Source organism: Theropithecus gelada, chromosome 3 (assembly GCF_003255815.1).
Source record: "Theropithecus gelada isolate Dixy chromosome 3, Tgel_1.0, whole genome shotgun sequence".
NCBI lineage: Eukaryota > Metazoa > Chordata > Mammalia > Primates > Cercopithecidae > Theropithecus > Theropithecus gelada.
Genome location: NC_037670.1, coordinates 148,359,952 through 148,385,791, shown reverse-complemented (window position 1 = coordinate 148,385,791; position 25,840 = coordinate 148,359,952). Strand labels below are relative to the sequence as shown.

The 25,840-nt window shown below is 39.5% G+C and overlaps 1 protein-coding gene across 1 annotated transcript in view; it reads right to left on the bottom strand.

Moving 5' to 3' along the window:
- Window positions 1–24,733, bottom strand: part of LOC112621266 (hyaluronidase-4) — a 38,415-nt gene extending 13,682 nt beyond the window's left edge. Inside the window, exons 1-2 of the mRNA XM_025380618.1 lie at window positions 24,709–24,733; window positions 3,625–4,629 (exon numbers count right to left, since the gene is read on the bottom strand). Of these exons, the coding sequence (XP_025236403.1) occupies window positions 3,625–4,578 (954 nt within the window). The 5' untranslated portion in view covers window positions 4,579–4,629; window positions 24,709–24,733. The remainder of the gene's footprint in view (window positions 1–3,624; window positions 4,630–24,708) is intronic.
- Window positions 24,734–25,840: the final 1,107 nt, after the last annotated feature.

The following is a 25,840-nucleotide window of genomic DNA, read 5'->3' as shown; positions in this document are numbered from 1 at the left end:
CTTAAACTCACTCGCATTTCTGAAGAACAGTAATAACCCTTATGAGCCTAATACACCCCTTTATTCTATTAGGTCTGTTCTTTCTTACCCTACTTTTTGTAACAGCGCTTTACGCAGTCACCCCCACTAGTTGGATTGAGCCCCAAAAACTAGTCATCCCTGCTATCTTCTGTCTAGTCATACTCCTATTTATCATTCTCAACTACTCATAAATGCCCTACTCTTGTTTACACTGCTGGTTTATACTGTTTCTCTAAGACATCACAGCTGATATCTCCTGGTGCTATCCCTAAACCACCACTCTTAACTTCTTCTTAGAGTGGATAGATGATCTTTGCTGGCAGGGCACCCCCCAATACTTTCACCCTGATGAAGTTCTATTCTTTACTTTTACACTCACTCTTATTCTCATTCCCATCCTTATGCCACCCTCTACCTCTCCCCAGCTATCTCCACCACACTATCAACCTTACTCACTCTCTCTTAGCTATTTCTAATCCCTCCTCAGCGAACAATTTTTGGCTTTGCATTTCCTTTTCTTCCAGCACCTACACAGCTGTCCTCACCTTACATACAGACTGGGCACCTGTCTCCCTACACCTCCAAACTTCCTTTAGCAGCCCTCACTTTTACCCTCCTGAAGAACTTCTTTACTTTCTAGACAGGTCCAGCAAGATCTCCCCAGACATTTCACATCAGCAAGCTGCCACCCTCCTCTGCACTTACTTAAAAAATCTTTCTCTTTATATCAACTCTACTCCCCCCATGTTTGGAGCCCTCACAACACAAACTACTATTCCTGTGGTTGCTCCTTTATGTATCTCTTGGCAAAGACCCACTGGAATTCCCTGGGTAACCTTTCACCTTTTTGATGTTCCTTCACTCTTCATCTCCAAAGCCCAACTACACACATCACTGAAACAATTGGAGCCTTCCAGCTCCATATTACAGACAAGCCCTCTATCAATACTGGCAAACTTAAAAACATTAGCAGTAAGTATTGCTTAGGAAGACACTTGCCCTGTATTTCACTCCATCCTTGGCTACCTTCCCCTTTCTCGTCAGACTCTCCTCCCAGGCCCTCTTCTTGTTTACTCATACCAAGCCCCGTAAATAACAGTGAAAGTTTGCTCATAGACATTCAATATTTTCTCATACACCATGAAAATCAAATCTCCCACTCTACGCAGTTACCCCATCAGTCCCCTTTACGACCTCTGACAGCTGTCGCCCTAGCTAGATCCCTAAGAGTCTGGGTAGAAGACACCAATTTCAGTACTCCTTTTCATCTTACTTTGCATTTCCAGCTTTGCCTTGCACAAGCCTCTTCTTCCTCTGTGGCTTTCTACCTACATGTGTCTACCCGCTAATTGGACAGGCACATGCACACTAGTTTTCCTTACTCCCAAAATTCAATTTGCAAATGAGACCGAAGAGCTCCCTGTTCCTCTCATGACACCAACATGACAAAAAAGAGTTATTCCACTAATTCCCTTGCTTGTCGGTTTAGGACTTTCTGCCTCCACTATTGCTCTTCATACTGGAATAGTAGGCATTTCAACCTCTGTCATGACCTTTCATAGCCTTTCTAATGACATCTCTGCTAGCATCATAGACATATTATAAACTTTATCAGTCCTCCAGGCCCAAGTTGACTCTTTAGCTGCAGTTGTCCTCCAAAACCACCGAGGCCTTGACTTACTGCTGAAAAAGGAGGACTCTGTATATTTTAAAATGAAGAGTGTTGTTTTTACCTAAATCAATCTGGCCTGGTGTATGACAACATAAAAAAACTTAAGGATAGAGCCCAAAAATCCACCAACCAAGCAAGTAATTACGCTGAACTCCCTTGGGCACTCTCTAATTGGATGTCCTGGGTCCTCCCAATTCTTAGTCCTTTAATACCTGTTTTTCTCCTTCTTTTATTCAGACCTTGTATCCTCCATTTCGTTTCTCAATTCATCCAAAACTGTATCCAGGCCATCACCAATCATTCTACATGAAAAATGTTCCTTCTAACAACCCCACAGTATCACCCCTTACCACAAAATCCTCCTTCAACTTGACCTCTCCCACTCTAGGTTCCCACATGATCCCTAATCCTGCCCAAAGCAGCCCTGAGAAACATTGCCCATTATCTCTCCATGCCACCCCCAAAACTTTTCACTGCCCCAACACTTCTATACTATTTTATGGTATTTTTCTTATTAATATAAGAAGGCAGGAATGTCAGGCCTCTGAGCCCAAGCTAAGCCATCGTATCCCCTGTGACCTGCATGAATATATATATCCAGATGGCCTGAAACAAGTAAAGAATCACAAAAGAAGTGAAAATGGCTAGTTCCTGCCTTAACTGATGACATTCCACCACAAAAGAAGTGAAAATGGCGGTCCCTGCCTTAACTGATGATATTATCTTGTGAAATTCCTTCTCCTGACTCATCCTGGCTCAAAAGTTCCCCCACTGATCACCTTATGACCCCCACCCCTGCCCACCAGAGAACAGCCCCCTTTGACTATAATTTTCTACTACCCACCCAAATGCTCTAAAATGGCCCCACCCCATCTCCCTTTGCTGACTCTCTTTTTGGACTCAGCCCGCCTGCACCCAGGTGATTAAAAAGCTTTATTGCTCACACAAAGCATGTTTGGTGGTCTCTTCACACAGATGCATGTGAAACTCAGAACATCTTTAACAGATATTGGTGAGTTGAAATTTGTAATGGTGCAGAAAGGAAAAATGCCTCCGTTAAAATATATTAAACCACTAGTGTCCAGCAATACCTGAAAACATCACTGCATCACACGTGAAGCCCTCCACAAGTCCCAAGGCTTCTCAATGTAGAAAGGTTACACAAAATTGTCCAAATCCAAAGATTAGGCTGGGCACGGTGGCTCATGCCTGTAATCCCAGCACTTTGGGAGGCCAAGGCTGGTGGATCACCTGAGGTCAGGAGTTCAAGACCAACCTGTCCAACGTGGTGAAACCCCATCTTTACTAAAAGTACAAAAATTAGCTGGGCATGGTGGTGGGTGCCTGTAAACCCAGCTACTTAGGAGACTGAGGCAGAAGAATCACTTGAACCCCAGAGGTGGAGGTTGCAGTGAACCGAGACTGCATCATTGCACTCCAGCCTGGGTGACAAGAGCAAAAAACTCCATCTTGAAGAAAAAAAAAAAATTAGGATACGCACTACTTTCCCTAGAATTTTTTGTTTAAGTGGCTAGACAATTCTGCTTCCACATGTATGAGCAAACACTCCATTTCAAAACATCCTTTTTGATTATCTAACCTGCTCACTGCTGATCATTTCGATAACCTTCCAAAATGCCCAATTGTGAATATAGTTAAAGTTGGTGTGAAGGAAATGTAGTAGTTGCTGGTATCTACTTTAACCCTTTCTCGCCTTACTTTGTTCCTTAAGAGAATAATAATGAATAAGATAATCAAAATTCAGTTTTCATAAATGAAGAGTCTAAACGCATGACTAGTCAAGGAAGAATTATGCTCCTATATAACAGACCATTAATTGAAATCAATTCTTCAAAGAACATAATTAACAAAGAAATGTCCTTTTAGAGATAAGGAGGAAATCCCCCACTATTGGACAAGAAGCTTCTTACCTTAGAAAGAAAAAATAAAGGTTCATCTCTGTACCCTAGCCTTGTATAGACAAATACAGGCAAGGCATAATCATGAGATGTCATGGTGGAGATTCTCATGGATTCATGTACCCGAAATTGGGAGAAGCGCAAAATGTTTTCACTGTCTCCAAGGGATTTCCAGACACCGATAGAAGGATATAAAGCAGCACTGCTGTTCCAGAGCCAAGAGAGCTCATTGTTCCTCAAGACTTCCTCTTCTGGGCATGACCCAGTATAGTTTGGGGCATAAACGTTATAATTGTGACAATCAGGATATAAATAATAACCCCAAAGACCTTTGGGTCGACTCTTAATTCCCAATTTGATGGTTTCCTTCATGAAAGCTTTTGCGCTTTCTTCAAAGGTCACTTTAGCTAAATATTCAATATCCATAGCTGATACATTCTTTCCCATATCAGTAATAAGCTTTCTTGACTTCTTTCTGTAGACGTCTTTTGCGTTCCAGTTCCGGGCCCACTGTGGTCGCCAATATTCCCAATCTATAACAGCAAGTCCACTGAAATCTTCAGCAGGGATGTAATAATTAATATCTTGGTCAGCTTTTTCCAGATGTACTTTTAAACTTATGTTCTGTGGGAGACCTCCATTAATGGGGACCCCTTGTGATGTATACCACGGATAGTATCCCAATCTGTTGACATAAAATATAGTGACATTTTGCCCCCTGGCCTTGGCCAGTGGGCTTCCAATCACTGGAAACATTTTCAAATTTAGTCTTAAATTATATTTTATCAAACACTGATCTGTTGGAGCATTCCAAGCAGCTATAAAAGGTTTTCTTTGATAAATTGGAAGTCGAGCAGGTTTTAGACAAGAGATAGACTTTAGAATGAAAAATATAAGGAGCCATGAAGTGAGATGTACTGGTTGAACAACACAAAGCCTTAACTGTCCTTCAGATAACACTTTCATGGTAAGATAAAAATCTTATGTTATCTTCTGCTTTAGTGTACTCTAGAAGACCTGTGGAGAGATTTAATTTTCTGTTAGGCATAGTTTTGAGGAACAAGACTCAAATAATAAATAGATATTATTATTATATATGTCTGTTTTTAAAGCATATCACTTAGAGGTCTCAAAGAGGTCTATAAATAAATGGAGATATAGAAGCAGATGTAGAGACCTAGCTTCTATTCAGGGGCAGGAAATGCAATTCAACAGACATTCATGGAGCACCAGACCCTATGTCCAGAAAATAAAATGAATAAGATGTGGTCCTTGCCTTTAAGGAGTTCATGATCAGATAAAGATGTGAAAAAATATTCACTATCATTTTGGAAAACTCATCAAATCCCAGGCATTGTGCTTAAGTGCTTTGTAAATATTTTAAAAACTTGTAATAACTATGTAAGACTTATAATTACATTTCCATTTTACAAATGGGAAACTGAGGCTTAGAGAGATGAAAAGACTTGTCTGATGTCACATTATATGGAAGGCAAGGTAATGTAAAATTTAAATAATAAAAATGAATAATAAGTACTACATGATAATTTATTGGAGCGATTACTTCTGGGAGTAAGCATAGATAGGAATGGAGAGGAAAGTGATTGAGTGGCAAGAAATTAAAACCAGCCCAACTGTCCTAAAAAATAGATGTTTTGGGTTTCTTTTGAATAAACTTAGAAATTGACCCTCCCAGGGTAAAACTTAAGAAAGTTACATTTGTCTTATCAGGGTTCCCTTCTTGGTAAACCAACCATCAAGCCTCCCAGAAAGCTTCAAGGAATTGAAACTTACCAGATTATCACATCTAAACAATGAGACACCAGACACCTCACTGACCTAACTGACCACTTGCCTGTTGACCAACTCCTCTTTCTTACCCCTCCTTAATTCCTTTTTTCCCACACATAGTTACTTTTCTTCCCTACTTTATAGACCCCAAATTTTAGTAGCTTGAGGAGATGAATTCGAGACTGATCCTTTATTCTGCTTGGCTGCAGCACCCAAATAAGGCCTTCTTTCCCGGCAATACTCCTTGACTCAGTGATTGGCTTTCTGTACAGCAAGCAACAGGACCTAGACCAAACCCCTGGTATAACAGAACATCTCAGGGAAGACACTGGAGTTGAAAGAGAAGATAGGGCCAGGCAGAGTGGCTCACACCTATAATCCCAGCACTTTGGGAGGCTGAGGTGGGTGGATCACAAGGTCAAGAGATCAAGACCATCCTGGCTAACATGGTGAAACTCCATGTCTACTAAAAATACAAAAATTAGCTTGGCATGGTGGCACGTGCCTGTAGTCCCAGCTACTCAGGAGGCTGAGGCAGGAGAATCGCTTCAACCTGGGAGGTGGAGGTTGCAGGGAACCGAGATCACACCACTGCCCTCCAGCCTGGCAACAGAGAGAGACTCAATCTAAAAAAAAAAAGAGAGAGAGAGAAAGAGAAAGATAGGTAGGTGTTTGGATAGTATGAGAGGGAAGACGATAGTGGCTACTTTGTCAAGTTATTTTTTTAGTCATCTCTTTGTAAAACTACTACAAAATTATTTTTGTAAAAGCTCATTAAAGGGTTTGATGGCATAAAACATTTGCAGTCTTGTGTGTCATTAAAAGGAAAGTGCATTGTGGTTATGCCTGATGCCTAGTGAGATTAAGGTGTCCAGTAGACATTTGTCCTTTGGCTGTGTGCTCAGGATACAGACCCCTTTCCTCAGTAGTTAATTCTGTACCATAAATACCTTGGAAGGCAAAGTCCATATTTCATTAAATAAGCCAAAATGTCCCAGCGTTCCTTGCAGGTTTGGTATTCGTCTATGACTGTGGTCAGCCCAATTAGATGCATCCTAATCCAGGCTTTGAATTGGGATATTGAGTTCAAGGAGGCTGAGGTGACATTGCCAGTGGTGACATAAATTCCAGTGTCAAGGAGCAGCAAGCTGGGGCATCCAGAACCTGAACCTGATGCCCATAATGTTACTGTTAAGTGGAGACATTGTCCTCATGAGACATCATCTTTCTGCTCAAGTAAGCAAGGTTTGTTTTGGTTGCTTACAACCAGGAACTCTGATTGATGGAGAACTGATACGGTTTGGCTGTGTCTCCACCAAAATCTCATCTTCAATTGTAGCTCCCATAATCTCCCTGTCATAGGAGGGAGGTGGTGGGAGGTAATTGAATCATGGGGGCAGATTTCCCTTGCTGTTCTTGTGATAATGAATAAGTCTCACGAGATCTGATGGTTTTATAAAGGGTCGTTCCCCTGCGCATGCTCTCTTGCCTGCCTCCATGTAAGACGTGACTTTGCTCCTCCTTCGCCTACTGCCATGATTGTGAGGGATCCCCAACCATGTGGAACTGTGAGTCCATTAACTCTCTTTTTCGTTATAAATTACCGAGTCTCGGGTATGTTTTCATGAGCAGTGTGAGAATGGACCAATACAAGGCACTTCTGTGCTTGGTAGTAAAGCCTGTGATACATGTTGTGTGTAATTATCATGTTTAACCACCAGGTGTCACCAGCCAAACCTCATAGTATTTCTCAGGCCTCAGACACCGCCGTAAAAAAATTTTTAAGTAATTCACAAAACTTCCTCCAAAGACATGTAAGAAGTCCTAAGTAAATGGATAAACACAAAACACCAGTTTTTAAGAGCTATAGAGGTAGATATTTTCATTTATTGAATAAATATACTTCTCCATGCACAAAGCTGAATAAAATTACCCCACTTAGTAGCATGAAATATATCCTACTGCAGCTCTAAATTATGATTTGAAGAGAATAATATTTTCAAGGGAATCTAATTTTATGAGTAAGAAAAACTGTGGTACTCAAAACTTCTCCTTTTCTTTGATTTTTTTATTATATTTTGCCTCCAGGTAAGAAAAATAGATTTGCATATGCATTCATTAATAGAAGGGGGAAGAAGCTTCCTTTAAAATTAAAATTCAGTTCTATTAGAAAGGACTATATTTGTGTACCAAAAAAAGAAAAAGTCTACTCTGCCAGACACTTCCTGCTTTGGTCTCATTCAGAACATAGTTTTCCACTGACTATTGTTTCCCCTTAGGTCAGCTCCCTCATCACCACCATAGAACATCCTGGTTCATTTATTACAAAGTTACCAAGTGATTCTCTTCTCCTATCCTGGAATGTTATTATTCTCTTTGTTCTGGTGAACTGGAGGTGCACCTTACATGGCAGATGGCAGACATAGCTCCTGATAAAATGTGTGGGTGCACGACCAAAGAAGGAAAATAAATAAGTAAAATCCTGTGCCCGTGTCTTCTGCTTGCTGTATGTCAGGTTTCTGCTTCCTTTGCAGCCAGGTCAGGGCACCGGTGTGCCCTCCTCGTTAAATATGGCTTGTTGGGAGGAGATCCCCTCACGTGACCCCTCTCAGACACTGTTTTCCCTTCCCTGTCCCACCATGCAATCTCTGACTGTTTCTGCTGTCCTTCCTTCACCAAGGAAACTCCCCAAACCTGCCCTTCCAAAAGTGCCCTTTGCTTCAGAGCTTCTCTAGACCTTATTCCCTCACCCCACCTATGCCATTAAAATCCCCACCGCTGAGCTCTGCCTTATCTTGACTGGTTGGTGTAGCATAGCAACCGTGTAATTATCCACAGTTAACCGTGTGTGTGTTACCAGCGATAGCAACCTTCCTTTTCTTTCTCCCTTCCCCCTCCATAACCTAGGAAAATGTGCTCCTGTAAACAAACCTCTAAATGACAGAATGTTTAGAAAGAGTTAGCAAGATATTGGAGGTAGAGGTGAATGAGGAATTTCACCTGGACTTGGCCCTTAAATTGTATCGCCCAGTTTTCTCTTCTTAGAAGTAAGGTCTGTTCTGGGAACATATATGAAGGACTAGTTCCCTTCCTTCAACAAGGAAACTTCTGTGAAGACATTTTAAAGGCCCCTGGACAAATGATTTTCAATGAAATGACATGCTCATTAAAGCCATAGGTAAAGGGAAGTAGCTTTCTCCTGACTCCTCCTCTGGTGAAAGAAACTGAGGAAGGTTAAGCTGCTACTAGGTTGACCTTGGCTTCATAGTTCTAATCTTCTTGCCCTGACCAGAGACAAATGTGGCAAAAGCAGCAAACAGACAGGGCCTATTTCAAGTCGGCTCAAGAACCTCACCTCATCACTGCCCCTTCCTCCTGACAGTGAAGGAGACAGTGAAGAAGGTGGCAGGAAGGGTGTTCTTGTGGGGAGACAGGACCACCATGTACAGCTACAAGAGTCTGCAAAAGAGGCTCTATCCCCTGTCCTCTGCTTCTTCCTATCTCCCTTCTCACTCCTTCCCCAAAGAAGCTTACTTGCTTGTGATAAATTAAAAGAAAAAAAAAAAGAGCAACCCCTGGCATTCGGAAACTGTGAGTACTACACTCACAGCTAGGCTGCATAATGCTTCTCTTAAACACTGTCACAGAATACCAGTCTGGACACGTTTACTCTCAGACCACAATCAAATGAGACAAAGCCAGGCCACTTTTAAATTTTGTCTAAGATCAGAAAAGAAGGTCACTGTGCAACCCACAAAATACCAAACATCCCTCTCTCTTGCTGAATGAATGACTGCTATTCTTTACCCAGTCACAGGAACGCCTCTGCTTTCTGACAACATCTAATCTAGAGAAAATCCCTGCCTTCTTAGACTCTCCCCCAAATCACCCAACCAAAACCTAAATAGTATGATAGTTTCCTCCTAATACCTTCTTACTGAGACACCCCATGGTTTCCCATTGTGTGCACCCTTCCTTCCCACAATAAGTAAGAAAGTCAACTGATTTAACTGCAGGTGTGCTCCTGGTGGTCTTCGGAGCACTGACACTGTATGAAGGCAGAGGCACTTAGGGTTTATTCTTATAAGAATTCAGAAAATTTTTATCGAGCATTTCTATGTACCAGGCTTCCATCTAAGTACCAATAATACAATAGTGGGCAAAACAAACAAACAGCCCCTGCCCTCACTGAGTTTAAATTCTTGTAGGGGAGGGAGATAATAAATAAGAAGAGGAAATAAAATATTCAGTGTGTTGCATAGTGATGATAACAAAGAAAAATAAATAAGGCAAGGATTTGTTTCTAGATGGTAACAAGCCTCACTGAGCCCACGGATAAGAGGAGTCAGCCTGGAGGATGTTGGGGGAAGTATGAGGGAAAGCAGGTGCAAAGGCCCTGTGGCAGAGCATGCCTGCTGTCTCCAAAGACCTTTGAAGAGGTCAGCGACTAGATAAAAGGAACCAGAGAGGAAAGAGTGAGGGTCTTGTGGGGGCGTATAGGTACTCAGGCTTTTACTCTAAATGAGATGGGAAAGACGTGGTAGGCTTTGAAAGAAGAATGACATTATCTGCCTTGGGCTTAACTGGATTCCTCTGGCTGCTGTGTTGAGGCAAGCCTGAAAGGGAAAAGACACAAGAGAGAAGCAGGAAGAGTGTAAGAAGCTCTTGCAATAATCTAAGACAGAAATGAGAGCAGTTCAAACCAGTTATTTATGAGACCATAATATTTTAAACAATCACCACAAAGGAAAAGGATATTATAAATCAATAAATTAATTGCACTAATTTGTTTTCATTTTGATTGCAACTCTAAGTGCTTGTTCTCAAACACCCAGTGCAATGTTTTTTAACTTCACACAGCGTGATGATCCATACTGATCTTTACGATCAGAGTGAATGCTCTGGAAAAGTTTTTCAAAGCATATACTCTTTCCTGAATATTCATGTATTAGTGAAACAAATTGATTTTCCAAATCTACAAGTCTTCTATTTCTTTTTTCATGATATTGGGGTTCTGTTTTAAAAACCTTTAAGATACCAAGTGTCTGCTCCTAAAACCATGAGAGTTTGAAGAGATATCCTGAAGGTCACTGTCCCTAAGGAATTTAATAAATGCACTGTTTTATTTCCAAGCCCTTAAGGAAAGTACTGATCAAAGTGATATTTTGTTGCCAATGATGAAAAATATATATACTCATATACATTTATCGGCCTGAGAGACAGAGCAGAACTATCAAGTTCAAAGCTATGTGCTCAATTTTGCAGAACTAATTGCTAACCTATTTTCTAATAAAAGCTTATTAAAGCAACAGCCAATAATAGGCTTCTATTTTTTTCTCTGATGAACTTTTTCTCTTTTGAAACATCAATGCTCTGCAAGCTGACTCTTTAGTATTCCAGCAGAAAAAGCAAAATATTTTAATGTTAGAGGTTTCTAAATTAAGTATTTTTCATACATTTTTCTTAAAAACTTGTTGCCTATGGGTTTACAATACAATCAACTTTATAACAGTATTTCTTAAGGCCCATAATTCATCATTAGATACTGAATTTTATGATAACTCTATTTTATGTTATTATCAAAGAACACAGTGTCCCTCCATCTGAACAAATTTTAGAACTCCTACACTATCTTGATTGTATAAAATTGTTTCCTTTTCAGACTTCTTAAATATAGGCTTAAGTTTTGTAAATATGTGAAAATGACTATTTCAGTGTCACTTTTGTTAATGGAAAATTCACTATATTATTCAATCTCAAAGGCCTTGTTTTTTATGAAGCAAGCAATTTTGCAGTTTTAAGAAATACAACCCAAAAGAGATTAAAATTGTCTTTGTATAAAAGTGCACACTTAGTCTTTGTCTAAAAGTATTACTTCTCTTTTAGGACTTGAAATTTCTTACCGCCAAGATCAACAGATTCTCGGAAAAGCACACTGAGTCTTAGGATCACATTTTGAATAGAATGTTCCCTCTGTCAACCTGTTTTTAACCAAGTTCCTTAAGATAACATTAAGTTGATTTATGTCTTCAGGTTTTTAATTAAAGTTGTTGAACTAAAAAGTCATCCAGTGGTCTGTGAAATGTTATTTATGTCTTTCCAATGTCCATAGTCAAGATTACAACTTAAAATACTTCCCTCCCCATAAAAATGACCCAAGTCATTGATTAGGAGTGCTGGGATACTAGTCAGGGTTATCAGACAGAAACTAGGGATGGGGAGCTGAGGCCCCAACCTCAGGCTTGAGGACCAGAACAATATTTAAACAGGAGAGTGTTGGATCCCAGTTCCTCAGATCCTAGCTCTCAGTGTTAGAGTACAAGACTGGAGAGGAAAGGTAAACATTTGAGAGGTGAAAAACTATAGCCATATCACATTGTCTTGTCTCTGGTAAACATGTCTTAATTTCAAATTTTGCCTCAGTCCTGACTGGAGTGGCTTGAAAACTAGGTTTCCCCTGGCTTTACAAATGGCAACCCATCATCTATCTCTCTGTACAAGCATATATATTTTAGCAGGATAAGAAATTTGAGCAAGGTGAAATGTGCAGGGATTGACCCCAACCTGAATGAAGAAAGAGTACATTCCTAGTGGAAACAGAAGACTGGAAATTTCTATCTAAATTATCAATGAATAAAATCTTTCACCAAGAAATTCTGCTTCTATGTAATTCATGGTAGCACTTCTTATAATTAGGAAGACAAAATTAATGTCTTCCTAATTCTTATAATTAGGACAACAAAATAAATGTCTACCATAGGCAAAGGCCACATAAGGCATGGCCTTGTATACAGTGGAATGCTATGCACCTATAACAAAGAATGAGGTTTCTTCTACATATTCATAAGGACATTCACCAGATACTAAAATATTCTTTAAAATATATATTTGTTTTACACCTGTGTCTGTACACAAGCTACACATTCTAATAAAGTGTGTATAGATTGTTGCCATTTTTCAAAGAAAGGAATGTATACATATATAATAGATACACACATACACCTACACCATAAATTACATATGTACACGGTATAATAATTTGTGTACTGAGGAATATCTCTGGAGCTGTATTTGTCCGTTCTCACACTGCTATGAAGAAATACCTAAGACTGGGTAATTTATAAAGGAAAGAGGTTTAATTTACTCACAGTTCCCTATGGCAAGCAAGGGAAGCCTCAGGAAACTTACAATCATGGCAGAAGGCAAAGGGGAAGTAAGTGCCTTCTTCACAAGGTGGCAGGAAAGGGAAGGGCTATGAAGGAGGAACTTCCAAACACTTAAAAAACTATCAGATCTCGTGAGAACTCACACACTATCAGGAAAGCAGCATGGGGGAAACCGCCTGCATAATCCGATCACTTCCCTCCCTCCACACATGGGGATTACGGTTCCCTCCCGCAACACATGGAATGATAATTTGAGATGAGATTTGGGTGGGGATACAGAGCCAAACCATATGAGGAGGGATACTCATGAAAGGTTACATTGCTTGCTTCCAGGGGGGAAAACAGGGTGGCTAAGTGAGAGAAGTGAGCAGGGGCAAGATTTATTTGAGAAGGAAGTTCTGTTGGGATTTTGTACTACGTTTTTCTAACAGCTAATTCATAACCATCAATCTGATTTTAAAAACTCAAAGTTCTTTTGATATATAAGAGAAGATGCAAATCGATTCTGACTATAGTATAAGGAATCCAGTTTTCCTAAAGAAAGTTACATCTCACTTGGATATTGTTATGAAGATGATTTTTATAATTTTATTTGAGAAATTGTATGCTTATCTGCAATCTGACAAAAACATCCCTTTTCAGGAAATAGTAATGATTTTTTTAACTGAAATGAACACTATCAGCCAAAGCTTTAAGTTAAGGCTCTATTCTGACATTTGATTATCAAAAGCTGATTGTTGATTGGTTACTATCTATGGCAAAAGAAAACTAACAGTGGTTAATGGTTTAGGAGGTGTTTGGTAGGAACACTGATGATAAGCTTGAAGAAACTGATTAGTATTATTATTCTCCACAAAATGTAATGCATAATACCAGTGAATTATTTAGTACTAGTGGAAAATATACTTTAGAGTAATAGGCCTTCTCTGACTGTAAACAAGGCAAAACTCTAGTTACAAAAGATAAATGTATGCGGAGAAACTGGGTATGAAAAAATGATTGTTCTTTCTTTCTTATTTCTTTGACTATATATGAGTTTTGGTGATTTATTCAGCATAATGTTAAATAACTCAGGAAGCTAGATTGTTTGTTACTTCTTCAGCATCAGATAACTTTTTTCCTTGGAGTTTCTTAAAGACTTCAATTCAATTTTATTTCATCACTCATACCTTTTGATGAAGACTAACTTCTGATCTTATTTTTTATTCTTCAATGTCTATGGCATTATTCTTATTTCTTTTTATTCTTCTACACACCTTTCTTTTCTAAATCCTTCTCAAATCTGATTGCTTTATTTGAATTATGTCGAGCTACCCTGGTGTGTTTACAACACAAAATATCTCAGTGCAATTTAACAGAAGCCAGTAAAGAGTGCAGGTTAAAATCTTATACTCTGGAGCCAGTTACCATAAACAGCACACTAGAAAAGGTTTCATTGTTTTTCCTATTCAATTTTTATTTCTATTGTTTTAACTTGCCTTCCCAGCATATCACAATACTGTCTTTTTGGGCAGAGAAGTGCAATGATAATAGTAATGGCCTTTTATCTATCTAAATATAGTATTGATGTCTATTCTCTTCTTACAAACTAAAGTCTCAACTTTTGAAAATTATATTTATGAATTAGAACTTAAATTCTAATTTATAAATATGGGACAGGATCTTGCACACTGCCCTTTCCCCATGCATCTCTGCACCCTTGCCTTTCTCTGGTTGACATTTTCACATAAGACAGATCTTCTAACCTAGACAGCAATCCCACTATATGGCTCAATGGACATAAGATGTCAATATGTGGCGCTGACTGCCACATAGTTGATTAAGTCATGCCTGAGTTTGCAATGCCTTTTGGTATTGCACCTAATGTTTTCTACCTATAATATCTCTGTCAATCTTCATTAAACTTGACTATGAGATTTCAAGCCCATCAAATTAAGCAATCTGAGAAGATTTTGGCTTATAAAGAGCTGGTTGGATTATGTCTGTATATAATTTTCTTCACTTTTTGGTTTACATCTTACATGATTAGCTACATATACATTTCTTTTCTTTTTTTGAGACAGAAATATGCTGAAGTATAGTGGCGCAATATCAGCTCACTACAGCCTCGACCTCCTGGGCTCAAGTAATTCTCCCACCTCAGCCTCCTGAGTAGCTGGGACTACAGGTGTATGCCACCAAGCCAAAGCTAATTTTTATATTTTGGCAGAGACAGGATTTCACCATGTTGCCCAGGCTGGTCTTGAACTCCTGAGCTCAAGTGATTCACCTGCCTCAGCCTCCCAAAGTGCTGGGATTACAGGAGTGAGCCACCACACTTGATCTATATAGACATTCCATATCTCCATTTAAGAGCCTAGTCTTCCACTTCAGGTACACCCTCTGGATAAATGATGATATTCTTGATGTTGCAACTGAATGTGTCAATCAGCCTGATCATTACCAAGTTTTAATAAAAAATAGTATATGTTATCATGTGACCAACTGAATTATGTTTTGTTTCTATTTAAAGAAAGAAAGAAAGAAAGGCAGCTTGCAAGATGGCCCAGTAGGAATAGCTCTGGTCTGCGGCTCCCAGTGAGATCAATGCAGAAGGAGGGTGATTTCTGCATTTCCAACTGAGGTACCTGGCTCATCTCATTGGGACTGGTTAGACAGGGGTTCAGCCCATGGAGGGCAAGCAGAAGCAGGGTGGAGCATTACCTCACTCAGGAAGCACAAGGGGTTGAGGAATCCCCTCCCCTAGCCAGGGGAAGCCATGAGGGACTATGCGGTGAGAGACAGTGCTATGCGGTGAGACACAGTGCTATCCGACCCAGATACTATGCTTTTCCCATGGTCTTCCCAACCTGCAGACCAGGAGATTCCCTCAGGTGCCTACACCACCAGGGCCCTGGGTTTCAAGCACAAAACTGGGCAGCCATTTCAGCAGACACCAAGCTAGCTCCAGGATATTCTTTTTTGTACCCCGTGGCACCTGGAACACCACCGAGACAGAACCATTCACTCCCCTGGTAAGGGGGCTGAAGCCAGGGAGCCAAGTGGTCTAACTCAATGGCTCCCACCTCCATGGAGCCCAGCAAGCTAAGATCCACTGGCTTGAAATTCTTGCTGCCAGCACAGCCATCTGAAGTCAACCTGGGATGCCCGAGCTTGGTGGGGGAAAGAGCGTCTACCATTACCCAGGCTTGAGTAGGCGGTTTTCCCCTCAAAGTGTAAACAAAGCCACTGGGAAGTTCGAACTGGGGGGAACCCACCACAGCTCGGCAAAGCCACTGTAGCCAGATTGCCTCTCTAGATTCCTCCTCTCTGGGCAGGGCATCACTGAAAGAAAGGCAGCAGTCCCAGTCAGGAGCTTATAGATAAAACTCCCATTGCCCTAGGACAGAGCAACTGAGGGAAGGGGTGGCTGTGGGTTCAGCTTCAGCAGACTTAAATGTTCCTGCCTGCTGGTTCTGAAGACAGCAATGGATCTCCCAGCACAGTGCTCAAACTCTGCTAAGGGACTGACTGCCTCCTCAAATGGGTCCCTGACCCCTGTGCCTCCTAACAGGGACACCTCCCAGCAAGGTTCAGAAGACATCTCATACAGGAGAGCTCTGGCTGGCATCTGGCAGGTGCCCTCTGGGATGAAACTTCCAGAGGAAGGAGCAGGTAGCAGTCTTTGCTGTTATGCAGCCTCCTGGTGATACCAGGCTAACAGGGTCTGGAGTGGACCTCCAGGAAGCTCCAGCAGACCTGCAGAAGAGGGGCCTGACTATTAGAAGGAAAACTAAAAAACAGAAAACAGTAACATCAACATCAACAAAAAGGACACCCATGCAAAACACCATCCAAACGTCACCAACATCAAAGATCAAAGGTAGGTAAATCCATGAAGATGAGGAAAAAACAGTGCAAAAATGCTGAAAATTACACAAACAAAAATGCCTCTTCTACCCCAAAGTATAACAATGCCACACCAGCAAGGGAACAAAACTGGATGGAGAGGGAGTCTGATGAATTGACAGAAGTAGGCTTCAGAAGGTGGGTAATAACTAACTCCTCTGAGCTAAAGGAGCATGTTATAATCTAATGCAAGGAACCTAAGAATAAAAGGTTAAGGAACTGCTAAATAGAATAATGACTTTACAGAAGAATATAAATGATTTGATAGAGCTGAAAAACACAGCACGAGAACTTTGTGAAGCATACACAAGTATCAAGAGCCAAATCAATCAAGCAAAAGAAAGGATATCAGAGATTGAAGATCAACTTAATGAAATAAGTGGGAAGACAAGATTAGAGAAAAAAGAATGAAAAGAAACAAAGCCTCCAACAAATATGGGACTATGTGAAAAGACCAAACTATGTTTGATTGGTATACCTGAAAGTGATGGGGAGAAAGGAACCAAGCTGGAAAACAAACTTCAGGATATTATCCAGGAGAACTTCCCCAACCTAGCAAGGCAGGTCAACATTCAAATTCAGGAAATATGGAGAACACCACAGAGATACTTCTTGAGAAGAGCATCCCCAAGACACATAATTGTCAAGTTACCCAAGGTTAAAATGAAGGAAAAAATGTTAAGGGCAGCCAGAAAGAAAGGTCAGGTTACCCACATGGGGAAGCCCATCAGACTAACAGCAGATCTCTCTGCAGAAATTCTGCAAGCCAGAAGAGAGTGGGGCCAATATCGACATTCTTAAGAAAATAATTCTCAACCCAGAATTTTATATCCAGCCAAACTAAGCTTCATAGAGAAGGAGAAATAAAATCCTTTAAAGACAGGCAAATGCTGAGGGATTTTGTTACCATCAGGCCTGCCTTACAAGAGCTCCTGAAGGAAGCAAAACATATGGAAAGGAAAAACGGTACTAGCCATTGCAAAAACATACCAAAATGCAAAGACTATCAACACTATGAAGAAACCACATTGATCAACGGGCAAAATAACCAGCTAGCATCATAATAACGGGATCAAATTCACACATAACAATATTAACCTTAAATGTAAATGGGCTAAATGCCCCAATTAAAAAACACAGTCTGGCAAATTGGATAAAGAGTCAAGACCCATTAGTGTGCTGTATTCAGGAGACACATCACACATGCAAAGACACACATAAGTTCAAAATAAAGAGATGGAGGAATAAGCAAAAAAGGCAGGGGTTGCATTCCTAGTCTCTGATAAAACAGACTCTGATAAAACCAACAAAGATCAAAAGAGACAAAGAAGGCCATTACATAATGGTAAAGGGATCAATTCAACAAGAAGAGCTAACTGTCCTAAATATATATGCACCCAATACAGAAGCACCCAGATTCATAAAGCAAGTTCTTAGAGACTTACAAAGAGACATAGACTCCCACACAATAATAGTGGGATGCTTTAACACCCCACTGTCAATATTAGACAGATCAGCGAGACAGAAAATTAACAAGGATATTCAGGACTTAAACGCAGCTCTTGACCAAGTAGACCTAATAGAATGTACAAAACTCTCCACCCAAAATCAACAGAATATACATTCTTCTCAGTACCACATAGCACTTCTTCTTAAATTGACCACATAATTGGAAGTAAAACACTCCTCAGCAAATGCAAAAGAACATAAATCATAAGAAACAGTCTCTCAGACCACAGTTCAATGAAATTAGAACTCAGGATTAAAAAACTCATTCAAAACCACACAACTACGTGGGAACTGAACAACCTCCTCCTGAATGAATACTAGGTAAATAACGAAATGAAGGCAGAAATAAATAAGTTCTTTGAAACCAAAGAGAACAAAGACACAATGTACCAGATCTCTGGGACACAGAGAAAGCAGTGTTTGGAGGGAAATTTATAGCACTAAATGTCCACACCAGAAAGCAGTAAGGATCTAAAATCAACACCCTAACATCACAATTAAAAGAACTAGAGAAACAAGAACAAACAAATTCAAAAGCTAGAAGAAGACAAGCAATAATTAAGATCAGAGCAGAACTGATGGAAATAGAGACATGAAAAACCTTTCAAAAACTCAATGAATCCAGGAGCAGATGTTTTGAAAAGGTTAGCAAAATAGACCACTAGCCAGACTAATAAAGAAGAAAAAAGAGAAGAATCAAATAGACACAATAAAAAATGATAAAGGGGAGATCACCACTGATCCCACAAAAAAAAAAAAACTACCATCAGAAAATACTGTAAACACTTCTACACAAATAAAATAGAAAATCTAGAAGAAACAGCTACATTCCTGGACACGTACACCCTCCCAAGACTAAACATAGAAGAAGTCAAATCCCTGAATAGACCAATAACAAGGTCTGAAATTGAGGCAGAAATTACTAGCCTACCCACCAAAAAAAGCCCAGGACCAGAAGGATTCACAGCCGAATTCTACCAGAGGTACAAAGAGGAGCTGGTACCAGTCCTTCAGAAATTATTCCAAACAATAGAAAAAGAGGGAATCCTCCCCTAACTCATTTTATGAGGCCAGCATTATCTTGATACGAAAACCTGGCAGAGACAGAGCAACAACAACAAATATCAGGCCAATATCCCTGATGAACATTAATGCAAAAACTCTCAGTAAAATATTGGCAAACTGAATCCAGCAGCACATCAAAAAGCCTATCTACCACAATCAAGTTGGCTTCATCCCTGAGATGCAAGAGTGGTTCAACATATGCAAATCAATAAACGAAACCCATCACATTAACAGAACCAATGACAAAAACCACATGATTATCTCAATAGATGCAGAAAAGGCCTTCGACAAACTTCAACAGCCTTTCATGTTAAAATTCCCAATAAACTAGGTATTGATGGAATGTATCTCAAAATAATAAGAGCTATTTAGGACAAACCCACAGTCAGTATCTTACTAAATGGGCAAAAACTGGAAGCATTCACTTCAAAAACCGCCACAAGACAATGATGACCTCTCTCACCACTTTTATTCAACATAGTATTGGAAGTTCTGGACAGGGAAATCAGGCAAGAGAAAGAAATAAAGGATATTCATTTAGGAAAAGAGGAAGTCAAATTGTCCCTGTTTGTAGATGACATGATTGTATATTTAGAAAACCCCATTGTCTCATCCCCAAATCTCCTTAAGCTGATAAGTAACTTCAGCAAAGTCTCAGGATACAAAATCAATGTGCAAAAATCGCATTCCTATACACCAATAATAGACCAACGGAGAGCCAAATCATGAATGAACTCCTATTCACAATTGCTACAAAGAGAATAAAATACCTAGGAATCCAACTTACAAGAGATGTGAAGGACCTCTTCAAGGAGAGCTACAAACCACTGCTCAACGAAATAATGGAGGACACAAACAAATGGAAAAATATTCCATGCTCGTGGATAAGAAGACTCAATATCATGAAAATGGCCATACTGCCCAAGGTAATTGATAGATTCAATGCCATCCACATCAAGCTACCATTGACTTTCTTCACAGAATTAGAAAAAACTACTTTAAATTTCATATGAAACCAAAAAAGAGCCTGTATAGCCAAGACAATCCTAAGCAAAAAGAACAAAGCTGGAGGCATCACACTACCTGACTTCAAACTATACTACAAGGCTACAGTAACCAAAACAGCATGGTACTGGTACCAAAACAAATATATAGACCAATGGAACAGAACAGAGGCCTCAGAAATAACACCACATGTACAACCATCTGGTCTTTGACAACCCTGACAAAAACAATCAATGAGGAAAGGATTGCCTATTTAATGAATGGTGCTGGGAAAACTGGCTAGCCATACACAGAAAACTGAAACTAGACCCCTTCCTTACACCTTATACAAAAAAATAACTCAAGATGGATTAAAAACTTAAGCCTAAGACCTAAAACCATAAAAACCCTAGAAGAAAACCTAGGCAATACCATTCAGGACATAGGCATGAGCAAAGACTTCATGGCTAAAACACCAAAAGCAATGGCAGCAAAAACCAAAATTGACAAATGGGATCTAACTAAACTAAAGAACTTCTGCACAGCAAAAGAAACTACCATCAGAGTGAACAGGCAACCTACAGAATGGGAGAAAATTTTTGCAATCTATCCATCTGACAAAGGGCTAATATCCAGAATCTACAAAGATCTCAAACAAATGTACAAGATAAAAACAAACAACCCCATTAAAAAGTGGGCAAAGGATATAAACAGAAACTTCTCAAAAGGTGACATTTATGCAGCCAACAAACATATGAAAAAAAAGCTCATCATCACCGATCATTAGAGAAACGCAAATCAAAACCACAATGAATTATCATCTCACACCAGTTAGAATGGCAATCATTAAAAAGTCAGGAAACAACAGATGCTGCAGAGAATGTGGAGAAATAGGAACACTTTTACACTGTTGGTGCGAGCGTAAATTAGTTTAACCATTGTGGAAGACAGTGTGGAGATTCCTCAAGGATCTAGAACCAGAAATACCAATTGACCCAGCAATCCCATCACTGGGTATATACCCAAAGGATTATAAATCATTCTACTATAAAGACACATCAACACATATTTATTGCAGCACTATTCACAACCGTGGAGACTTGGAACCAACCCAAATACCCATCAATGATAGACTGGATAAAGAAAATGTGGCACATATACACCATGGAATACTATGCAGCCATAAAAAAGAATGAATGAGGACATACTTAGATTTTTGTTGTTGTTCTTGAGACAGGGTCTCACTCTGTCACTCAGGATGGAGTGCAGTGGCACGATCACTGCTCTCCATGTCCCTCCATGTTTGCAGGGACATGAATGAGTCTGGAAACCATCATTCTTAGCAAACTAACACAGGAAGAGAAAAACAAACACCGCATGTTCTCACTCCTAAGTGGGAGTCAAACAATGAGAACACATGGACACAGGGAGGGGAACATCACACACAGGGGCCTGTAAGGGGGCAGAGGGCTGGGGGAGGGACAACATTGGGAGAAATACCTAATGTAGATGACGGGTTGATTGGTGCAGCATACCACCATGACACATGTACACCTACGTAACAAATCCACACATTCTGCAGACATATCTACAGAACTTAAAATATAATTTTAAAAAACTTTGTTGAAACATCAAATGTAGTATTTAATCATTAATTTGCATGTATTTTTTAAAAGATCATTAGATAATTTGTTGTCTGCTTTGTTTTCCTATTCACATGGTGTGAGAACTGTGTTGCACTTGGATCTTAGTAAAGTGAGTTCCTGCATTAATTCATAGCAACATATATTAACCACAAATGTGAAGAAATATGTTTTCATACAAGTACTTTTTAATTCTTTAAAAATAAGTTTATTTGTCCAAGACTGCTAATTGCATGCAGCCTAATTACACAAACCTTATAACTTCAAAATGTTTCACAATAGGTTTTAATTTCCAGATGTAATCTTGAGAGAATTTCCTAATACAATAAGGAAATTTGGAAATGTTCCAATCATAGATTTTGGGTTAGACTAAGGATGCAATAAGGTCGTTCTGGAATTCTCTTGACAAAGGCAGAGGAACTCCAGGCTAGGATTGTAGCCAGTTCTTGAACCACCCAGTATATTGTATCAAAGAAATATTGCTCCTTGAAGAATGAGATTTAGATTTTTCACATATTCATGATAAGACAGAGCACAGGATTCATGCATTTGGGCCTATTATGAACCTTAGACCCATGCTTAGTACTTAGGTAAAGAGACTTCAGTCTATGAACAAGACATATGAACATTAGACCCATGCTTAGTACTTAGGTAAAGAGACTTCAGTCTATAAACAAGACAACTAGAGGTTGTTCTTGTTGGAAATTCACAGTATCTGTAATTCTGTTATAAGTAGAGTGGTGCAGTGGCTCACGCCTGTAATCCCAGTACTTTGGAAGGCCGAGGCCGAGGACTGCTTGAGCCCAAGAGTTAGAGACCAGCTTGAGCAACATGGTGAAAACCTGTCTTTACAAAAAAATTAGTCAGCGGGTGGTGCGTTCCTGTGGTTCCAGAGACTTGGGAGGCTGAAGTGGGAGGATCATCTGAGCCCAGGAGTTCAAGGCTGCATTGAGCAGTGATTGTGCCACTGCACTCCATCCTGAGTGACAGAGTGAGACCCTGTCTCAAGAACAACAACAAAAATCTAAGTATTCATATTTCAACAAGAGCTCTTCTTTCCATCATCAAACTAATTCTAATTTATAAGCAAGGCTGAAATAAATCATGTGACTAAGCTCTCTTAGATATTGCTACAATTGTATTGCGTTTATCAGTACAATAAGTATCTCAAGTAACAAGGATTCTAACATGTGTCACATTTGTTGGAAGAATTCCCAAAGCTTTGAAACAAACAGGTAAATCCAGTGTCACTCTAATTCTACCTCACTGGTATGTAAGAGGGTTGCATGCTACTATGTAAGATAAAACATATGAGAAATATAGAAAGGAAAGTTTTGTATAAACAGGTGAAATAGAGAATCAAGTTTTTTGTCTGTTTGTTTGTTTATTTGTGATAGAGTCTGGCTCCATCTCCCGGATTGGAATGCAGTAGCAAGATCTCAGTCCACTGCAGTCTCCACCTCCTGTGTTCAAGCAATTCTCCTGCCTCAGCCTCCTGAGTAGCTGGGACTACAGGAACGTTCCACCATACCCTGCGGCAAACCAAGTATTATGAAGATGAATCAAGTCAGCATGTCTATGAAGGAACAAAAGTTTTGTCTTAAAAGGTTTCCCTTTTGTTTTGTTTATATACATTGTTTTAAAAAAGAAAGCCTGGACCAGTTGCCATGGCTCACACCTGTAATCCCAGCACTTTGGGAGGCCAATCACTTGAGGCCAGGAGTTCAAGACCAGCCTGGCCAACATGGTGAAACCCTGTTTGTACCAAAAAATACAAAAATTAGCCAGGCGTGGTGGTGGGTGCCTGTAATCCCAGCTACTTAGGAGCTGAGACAGGAGAATCACTTGAACTCGGGAGGCAGAAGGTGCAGTGAGCCAAGTTCACACCACTGCACTCCAGCTTGGGTGACAGAGAGACCCTGTCTCAAAGAGAGAGAGAAAGAGAGAGAGAGAGAGATTGTGCATTAGTTATTCAGGTACTCAGGATCTAGAGATAACAAGTTTTAGTAGCTCATAATTTTTCAAATTTTCACTTTACATACCTACATACAGTCATATACATAGCCACTAAACAGCATTTTCCGCATCATTATTACATTTCTCAACTTTAAGATTTCTCTTTAATAGGTTGAATGATTTAAGATTTACCTTTCTTGTACTGTTTTGGCACTTGTTCTTTCTTTTCTGGAAAATCTAAATCTATCCATATGTACATATATGTATACGTCTATTTATCTTCTCTCCAATTACTAAGATTTGTCTTTTTTGAAATGCCAGATGATTATCTCTAAATATTCAGTCACTTTAACAATATTTGGAAAGAAAATGTACAACCCAGTTTTACAATCAAAAATCATCCACTTTCTGAGCCCTTTTAAATGTTGCATGCTTCCTAAAATCTGCAATACTTATTCCAACAAACAGTCCTCTTGCATTGACCATCATGGTACGTATAACTATAAAATTAGGTATGAAAAACATGCTTCATTAAAGATGTTGCAAAAGTAAAATCTTTGTCAAAATATGCACTTATACTTTAACGGAAAACATTTATGTTTATAAAGTTAGCTTGAGGAATGCTTCACATCTATTGATTCAAAAAAATATTAAAGTTGTGGCTCTCTCATAAAGTCATGTGTTCTTATGGCTTATTTGTAGTTAATTGACTAACCTGCCTCATGGAATACATTTTGATGTGATCGCAAGTTCAGGTTAGTGATGCAATCACAGAAACTATGTGCACAAAAAAAAATGAAGAAAGCCTTGAGTAGTCATTAAAGTGGGAATTATTTTCAAAGGTAGATTTATAATAAATAAAAAGTTAACTGAAATTTAGCTCATAACTATCAGTGACAAATGTGTATTTTAGGCTGCTTGGTTCATAAAAACAAACTCACATTTCAAAAGGTACTGCATTTGAAAATTAAGTAAAGTTAGGCTACAAAAGAAATTGAACATTCCAACAAATTAATATTGGCTTTTTTCTAACTCTTCAAATTTCTGAAACAATTAAAAAATTTTTTACAAACAAGAAAAAAAGTCTATTTTACCTTTGCTTTTGTTTGCTGCTGGTCCTTTAGTCACCTTGTGCAAATCAGAGGTTGAATGGCAAAGGATGCCCCGTCCGCGGTTCAAACATGTTATTACAGGGGTGACTCAGTCCTCCAAGTTAAACTGGAGGCTTGCATTAAATCTCTTTATAACCAAAGTCAGGTCTCTTAAAAGCATCTTGGTATACGTGCCCATTGCTTTCTGAAAATACCCAGTTTAAATTCACTAACTTAAGATGGAAGAAAAAAACTTTGACTCTTTAGTTGGAAAATAAGGAAGAAAAGAAAACTGTATACATAAGACTTCCAGAATAAAGAGAAAAAAGGGGGTCAAGTGCTTTGTGTACTAAAGCATGTATTATTATTATTATCTTTTAGACAGAGTCTCACTGTCACCTAGGTGCAGAGGAGTTGTTCAATCTCAGCTCACTGCAACCTCCATCTGCCAGGTTCAAGCGATTCTCCTGCCTCAGCCTCCCGAGTAGCTGGGACTACAGGCGCATGCCACCATACCCGGCTAATTTTTTTGTATTTTTAGTAGAGACAGGGTTTCTCCATGTTATCCAGGATGGTCTTGATCTCCTGATCTTGTGATCCGCCTGCCTTGGCCTCCCAAAGTGTGGGGATTACAGGCGTGATGATAATGGAATCATTGACTCTTTTTAGAGAATTAGGTATCATCCTGAGTAAATACAACATGAATTTACTAGACCTAATGGCTCAAGATGGTGAACTGAACATGTCTATTTATTTACTGTGTTATTTTCAGCACCTATGATTAGAAAAAAGTACACTATAAAGCTGGAAATGAAAAGGGGTAACATGACTCAAAGACTGAAAACAACTAGAAGTATACCTCAGAAATTTTTTTAAAAGTGGAAAGACAAAAACAAACAAAACCCATAGTAGAAAGTTATTCTAGGAGATCATGGCAGACAAGAGGCAGGACTAGACTGCAGCTCTCACGTGGACAGATAGAGCAGTGTGTGGAGACTTGCATCATGAACTTTTGCTCCAGAACAACTGCAGAAATTAACCAGGAAAGCTGAGAGAACCCACAGACCCTCTGAAGGAAGCAGATTGCTCCTGGAGGACCCAGGAGACACCCCAAATACAGCCCAAGCTGTGGAAG